The sequence below is a fragment of the Corvus hawaiiensis genome, chromosome 13, assembly GCF_020740725.1.
Source record: "Corvus hawaiiensis isolate bCorHaw1 chromosome 13, bCorHaw1.pri.cur, whole genome shotgun sequence".
NCBI lineage: Eukaryota > Metazoa > Chordata > Aves > Passeriformes > Corvidae > Corvus > Corvus hawaiiensis.
Window position 1 is genome coordinate 3,026,773 of NC_063225.1, and position 7,445 is coordinate 3,034,217.

At 43.4% G+C, this 7,445-nt stretch overlaps 1 protein-coding gene across 1 annotated transcript; it reads left to right on the forward strand.

Moving 5' to 3' along the window:
* Positions 1–583: 583 nt before the first annotated feature.
* On the forward strand, positions 584–7,429 carry USP50 (ubiquitin specific peptidase 50). Its single transcript, XM_048318164.1, has 5 exons — positions 584–2,796; positions 3,175–3,370; positions 3,983–4,180; positions 4,634–4,776; positions 5,827–7,429. The coding sequence occupies exons 1-5, from the start codon at positions 2,609–2,611 to the stop codon at positions 6,188–6,190; spliced, it is 1,089 nt and encodes a 362-aa protein (XP_048174121.1). The 5' UTR covers positions 584–2,608; the 3' UTR covers positions 6,191–7,429.
* The last annotated feature ends 16 nt before the right edge of the window (positions 7,430–7,445 follow it).

Sequence of the window (7,445 nt, forward strand, 5' to 3'; positions counted from 1 at the left end):
TTGGAGTGGTTACCACCGTTCATATTTCTGTACATCTCCCTGGCATGAGCAGTAGCTTACTGTGTGACTTACAGCTAGAATTACATGAGGAGTGTATGTCTAAACTGAGGGGGGAGAAATGTGTAACTTTCAGAAGAGATCTGATCCATACTTGCAGAAAAAATTATAAATGTCAAGTATCCTTCAGGGAAGGCATTGGAAAAGTGTGGTGGCAAAGGGAAAAAACAAGTTGGTTTGAAAAAAAAGTAGCCTGACTCTGGACAATGCCACATCCTGCTGATGTTGGGCAGTAGGAACATGAAGATTATTCCATGAAATTAAATTTGTTTGAGCACATCAAGTGTCACTCCTCTACTGAAACCTCATCAGTCTTGAAATGTTCTGTAAAAAGGGAGGAGTTGTGATCCTTTAGCTTTTAAATTTCCTTTAGATTACCAAAGAGGAGGAAAGCAAGAAGCACTGGAACTTCTGATAACTATCTAAGAACTAAAGTATTGGCATATCTCCTTAGAACCTAGCTTTTAAATACAGGAATATAATTCAAACCTTCTCTAATTATTTTTTAGTGAAAATCTGAAATGCTTCAGTGACTTTCCTACTAGGAGAGTATTTAAAAGAGTATTTCTCATATAGGGAAATAAATAAGCTGCATAATTTAGACTTTTAATTAATCCACCAAAATCAGCATTGTTGACTGCTTTGTTGCAATATTTAGGTAGTGAAACATTTCAGAGAAAACCAATCCCAAATGTGTTGTGGCAAAACACACAACTGGGGAGCTTTTCTTCAGCTGCTGCTCAGTAGCCTTTTGATTTGGAAAAGGAGGGGTTTGGTTTTTAATCCTGCAACAGTGACTTCCTACACTTTAATTCTTTAATTCTTTTTTACACTAATGCCATAACTCTTAACACTGCAGGAATTTAGAGAGGGGAAAAGACTACAGCTGGAAACTTGGTAGTAACAGTTCATATTGAATGTTCCTAAAAGACCAGTTGGGAAAAAAATAGGATTTTTTTAACATGCAATAATGCCTCTGAAAAATGTTCTGGTGATTTAATCTTTCTTTTCACAATTAACAGTATTCCTTGCAAGTAATCCACTTTGTGGTGAGAGTAATGGGAAGTTCATTCTCAGCCCCAGAGCTTGCAGTTGGTAGCACTGATGTGGATTTGTGTAGAGTGTTACGTTAAAATAGTGAGTCAAAGTCTTGATTCAGGTTCTGGAAAAAGTGGGAATGAACATATCCAGTCCCATTTACAAAACTAGAGCAGATTTTGAGTAGGGGCAGGGGGGAGGGTGTTGCTTTTGTGTCTCAGTTTGCAGATAACCAGTTTGGGAGATTAATAGCAGCAACAGCTGTCCCAGGAGTGCTGGAGACATCCTTTGCTTGAAGTTTAACAAGTAAGATGATTAGGGGGTTTTTAAAATCATTTCATGGGCCTCTTCTATGGATACTTCCTAAGTTACCTGTTAAGTAGGGAAAAACTGCTGCTCTTCAGTGGCATATGGGATTCAGAGATGAACTCCACTAATGTACCTAATTAAAAGCCACTTGTCTGCCATGCCTTTTTTTTCCCCCCCAGGAAAATCTTCAGAACACCAGGAAACGAATTCAGTATGATGGTTTGAGGTAGCTCCATCCTTTTATGGTCAACACCCTCGGTCACCCCTGCCCTTCCAGCAGAGCATGGCAATAATAAATCCTAATACAAGTATGAGCAAACATGGATAAAGGTGTGTTGGGCTGAAGCTCTCTGCTCAGTGGAATGGGTGGGTGGCCCTCTCTTCCCCAGGTTTTCTGTTCTGGCTGGCACATGGAAGGAGATGGAGGCAGGTCCAGCCAGGTGTGTTCCCCTGCCCAACGTAACCAAGTGACATCACAAGGGGACTGGGGCAGGAGCAGCCAAGGGGCCAGGATGGAACACAGGACGGAACACGGCTCATCTTTGCTCTACACAGGTTGCTGCAGGTTTAGAGTTCTCTGTCCTGCCTCAGAGAAGAACAGCAGCCTCTAAAAGAGACCAAGCAACATCAGTGAGCACATGTGGGTGGTGTAGGGTCTGTGTTCACCCTCTTGACCGCCTGATTGGGGATGGGGACAGTTTGGTCCAGGACAGACTGGTGCAGCCAGAAAACAAACCTACTGAAATTTTCTTAACATGAATTAAGTAGCATTTTATAGCAAAAATCTGAGGAGCAACCTGTTTATAGTAGCATCTGAGGAGCAACCTGTTTATAGTAGCATCTGAACTGCAACCTATGGCTTTAGAAAATAGGTAAGTACTGTGCCCCCGAGGAAATGAAATACAATGTAATATGCACCCTTTAGGGCAAAATGCTTAAAGATGGCTATTCACAGGTGACTGTTGTTTTTGAGTAATTATGTATGGAGTAAATGGAATTTTAGGAATAACTCTAAAAGGTCAGGTGTTTAAATAATACCTCTTAATGATGTATCTCACCATATGGGAAAGAGCTTAGTGTGGAAGATGAAGAGTTTTCACCACTATTGATCTGGTAAAAACAAATGTGAATGTAATTCTTAAAGAAGAAACCGTAGCATTTTAGATTTCCACTGTTGCAGATTTTTCTCGTAGTAGGTGCAAGGATGGCATGGAGATGGAAGTATTCCCCCAAGGAACAGCTGGAGGATATGAGCAGCCAGCACCCGGGGCTCACGGGGCTGCAGAACCTGGAGAACACGTGCTACATGAACGCGGTGCTGCAGTGCCTCTGCAGCCTGACCCCCCTCGTGCAGTATTTCCTCTCGGGACGGTGGAACACAGCCCTGCATGAGTGAGTTGGTTTGTTCACAGCTCTGAGATTTTTCTGCTTGGCACTATTTTCCTTCCAAAGGATACGTGTTGCCATGGGGATGTCCAAGGCAGGCACCTGTCAGCTCCCTCCAGGCACTTCCAGTCAGATTGGCCACCAGCTGCTTTCCTTCTCCTTTGAGAGCCCAGCTTGTTTCCTTGCTGGGTCCCTCAGCATGATATTTTTTTGCCATTTTGATGATGATTCCTACAACTTTCTGGGATCTGCAGAATCCCTCAAGCCAAGTGACAGCTGTCAGAGCTGTACTGTGCCTGCATCTGTTTTCTAAGTTTCTGTATTGTGCTCCTATTTGACACTGTTTTTTCATACTTCACCTGAAACTCTCCCCTTTTTTCCAAGGGAGACTGGGGAGTCTGCAACTGCCTTTGGCTGTTTGATATCCGATATGTGGCTTGGAGAGTTTGACTATGTTTCCCCTGAGGCTTTTCATTCTGTCTTTGGGAAGCGGTACCCAGCTTTTAGCAGGAGGACTCAGCATGATGCGCAGGAGTTTCTCATCTGTGTGCTGGATGACCTCCACGAGGCTTTCAAGGAGGTAAGAGCCCAGCTGTGGTGTTTTGGGAACTGCAGCTGTTTCCTCTGCATCTCACAACTTTGCATCCATGTAGTAATTGCCTATCATCCTCTTCTAAACTCCATGATGGGGCCGCTAAGAACTGTCCTTTTCTACCTTTGTTTCATACCCATGTACACACAATTATTAATTTGCTTCTTGTCTAATGCTCCGTCAAATTGCAGCCCCAACCTAAATGACAATGCTCTGTGTAGCTTCACTGTCCTAACCTCTCCCTCTCCTTGCTCCTTCCACACTTAATGTTGTTCCACTTTCTCCTCTGCCTGAAAACTTCATGTCTGCCATGCCCCCGTGTCTTTCTCCCCTCCAGAGCCACTGATGAAGAGCTTTTCAAGCAATTAATGCTGTCAAATGTCTGAATTGTTGTATTTTTGTTGCATTTCTCTCAGAAAAGGAATGAATTATACTCTGCATGTATGAAACATCAAGTAAAGTAGCAGCATTTTAGAGCCAAGTTCTGTGGCAAGACTAACTCCTAACCTACTCAGGCAGTGGGCAGCAACTATTAAAACCCAGTGAAAGCACTTCTCAAACAGTTGCTTATCTACATTTTGGTTTTTTTCTTCTGTATAGCCAAGCCAAGGAAGACACAGCTCTGATGCAGGAGCAAGCACAGGGAGTGGCAGTGGCACATCTATTATAACAAAGTTATTTGAGGGACAGCTCAGTTACGGTATCAGGTGTCTGAAATGCAAAGCCCTCGCTGACAGACCCGAGAGCTTCACCGTCCTCTCCCTGCCCATCCCTTCCACCACAGTGTGCTCTCTGCAGGTACAACAGCCAATGCATTCCTGCTGGTTTCTGCTCCATGTGGGAATAGTGGCTTAGACTAATAGGTGTTATTGGAAAGGGGTTTAGTTACTTTGGTCTCCTGGGCACTGATGCATAGTCTTGGATCTGGTCCTTAGGGAAGTGGGGTTTCTTTACTGCCCTCAGAACCATGGAGGCTGGTAAGGTTACAGGAGCAATGCTCACAAGTTGCCAAGGGATGAGGGATGTTAGTATCATTTAATAGCAGCCATGAGGGTTTCTTTCACTCATCCAAGTATTTCCCCCTTGGGAGGAGAAAGGAAGCCAATCTTGGCTGCTTTGTCTTGCAAATGTATTTGTAATGCGAGCTCTGAAGAGACCTCTCCCTACAGCAAATCCATCTCTTTGCTTAGCACCTACAGGGGTGGAGAGAGATGTGTTTGATCAAGTGGGTTTTTTTTCCTCCTTTGACAGGACTGCCTGGAATGCTTTTTTCAGCCAGACACACTGACTCGGAACAACCAGATCCACTGCTACTGGTGTGGAGGCAACCAAGATGCAACAGTAAAGGCCTCCATAACCAAGGCACCACAGATCATTATTTTTCACCTAAAGAGGTATAGTCTAAGTGGGGTAGGATATAGTCAGTTCCTGGGTAATGTGAGACATGAAGGACAGTCACTTGTGTTCGCCTGAAACAAATCACTGCAAATAAGTGGGTTTAGTACTTTAGATACCTGAAAGCTAAATGGGGATTTACAGAAATACAGCTGTCAAACATGCAAGCTGCATTCCTGAATTCTCATGCACAGTGTTCTGCCTTACTGTGTACTGCAGCCCACCAAATTTCTCCCTATACTTGGGATCTGCTCTCCAGAGGGAAGAAAAACTCCACCAAGCAGTGACTGAGTACAGCCCAGTGCAGTGGCTCATACAGTCCCTGTATGATCCCTGTGAATCAGCTCCTGTGGCGAGTGGGAGAACTTGTGGCTTGGGTTCCAAGAGCAGGAGTGACGTTTTGCTTGCCATTACTGCAGTTGAGACACTCTGGTTTTATCCCTTTACTAAATCAGGCTTAAACAGAGTGGTGCATCTGCCAGATGCTGAATTTATTCTAAAGAATTTTTTTCTTAACTTTCCACCTGTAAAGAAAACTACTCTGGGGTGATTTGGCTTCCCAGAACGATGTTATCTGAAGTTATTATTTAATTTTCCATTCAGCATCTGCTTTTGTCAACATTCTCAAAGGACATATGGTCCCCAGCTGCAGCTCTTGGCCACACTGTAAATGTTTAAAAGTGCAGTGATGTACTCAAAGTTACAGAGGGAAGAGGGATGGAGTCTGGCATGAGAGAAGAGCTGTCAATGGCACTGCAGTCTAGTCCAAAATGTTAAGGACACAGAGAGAGTGATGCAAAGATTTGACTTCAGGCTTTGACTGAAGGATCAGGAAGCAAGAGCTTTGCTTTTCTTGCTGGACATCTCATGTGGGTTTAGTGCATTTCCTGTCAGTTTACTGAAATACACAACATTAATAGAGATCTTTCTTTCAAGTGCTGGGTAGTCAGTTGTTGGTTTTCCCTCCTCCTAGGAAAGTCAGTTAAGCAACCACCACAATGAAAACAGAAGTTGAGAATCATTTAAAATCGTTCAAAATTTCATTTCAGGTTTGCCTGGCAGGACAAGCACAGAAGGAAACTCTCAACCACTGTCTGCTACCCGTTCAGGGATCTGGATCTCTCTCCCTACTCCACAGTGTCTTGTAACAAAGCAGAGTACAGCTTGTGTGCTGTAGTGGTAAGCTTTGCCTTTCCTGCTTTTATTGGGAATGCCTTGCCTCATGGAGCAGATGAAGCCTGTGTTGGTTTGGACTTCATGTATGATTTATATTTTAATGTGTGTTTTGTTGTATGCCTTTTTTTACCTGCCATGGACATAGTCCAGTACCAGTATCTAACTAAAGGAGAGAGAAGTAATTTCCCCTTCTTCCCCAACATCCCAATTTTAAAAGAATGCACTCCTGGCATGTAATGCCACCTCAGAATAAATTCACAGGCTGATCCTGCATGAATCCTGTTTTTAAATGAGGACATGGCTCACAACAAGTGGGACCCTCTTATAGTGACCTGTATCAGGGCTAATAGTTGGGTTGCAAATGTAATTGCAAAATAAATAAGCATAATCATCATCCATTTACTCTGTTTGAAAGAATTTATTTGAATTAACATCCCCTGCTGTAAGCCAAAAGGGGCTAGAACCCTCTCTCCCATCTTTTCCAAGTGCATACATAAAACGATTGCCAGTTCCTAGCTTTGCCTGTAAGGAGACAGAACAGGACTCTGGTTTTAACAGACTCTGTTGTTTGTTGCAGAACCACGCTGGAGATCTGGATTATGGCCACTACACGGCCTTCTGCAAGCACTCAGTCACCAAACACTGGTACAGCTTTGATGATGCACATGTCACCAAGATCCCAGACTCTGCAGTGCAGGCTGACACAGCTTACCTCCTCTTCTACACCTCCCAAGGCTATTGAGACTCTGTTAATCCTTGAAAACCAACACTGAGTAGGGCAGCCACTACAATTCACCAGCAGCATTAACCAACTCCTGGTTCATCAATAAACTAGAGCATGTGCACTACTGATCAGCTGTTGTGGTCTTTCAGGAAGTGATTCCTAGAAAGGACAGCTACAGCCTCTAAGCCATGAAGGAACGGGCGTCCGCTCCATGTGCACAAGGGCCGAAGGTTGTTTTCCATGACAACCCCCTTGCAGCTCTCAAAGGAACACAGATGTTGAGCATACAGATGCACTCACCTGGAAGTTCTTGTTTTTCTGCTGGTTAAGTATAGTAGGTTGTTCTAAGCTGCCTTTCAGGAACTAACAGAAGGATACCAAAGTGAAAGCACACAACCAGACCAAACTGTGTTTCAGGAGAGAGCAGAGGATGGAGTGACCATTAATATATAAGAAAGAAAAAGGCATTGTTCTACTGCTGTCATTTTTGTTCCTCTAGCACTTCATACTTGTTTGCAGCTTGTAAGCTTCTGGAAAGCAATCAATATTGGTCTTCATTCCATCAGCAAGACAGACACAGACAGGTAAAGCTCAGAATGTAAGATGTAAGACTTTTGAATGCCAGACTAATCAGAAACAGAAAACTAACCCAAATCCAGAGCAGGGAAATAACGTAAGATGCAACTAGAAGAAATTTTTAAACTAATCAGTTCTGTGCAAAATAGTATATATATTTTTTTCATCTGGAGAAACTTGAAACTCTGTGAA

Bases quoted from the DNA above. Each gene is read 5' to 3' on its own strand.
- USP50 (XM_048318164.1), top strand. From the start codon at position 2,609: ATGGCATGGAGATGGAAGTATTCCCCCAAGGAACAGCTGGAGGATATG. The intron at 3,371-3,982 runs GTAAGAGCCCAG...TCTTCTGTATAG, and splicing joins TCCACGAGGCTTTCAAGGAG to CCAAGCCAAGGAAGACACAG. The intron at 4,777-5,826 runs GTATAGTCTAAG...ATTTCATTTCAG, and splicing joins ATTATTTTTCACCTAAAGAG to GTTTGCCTGGCAGGACAAGC.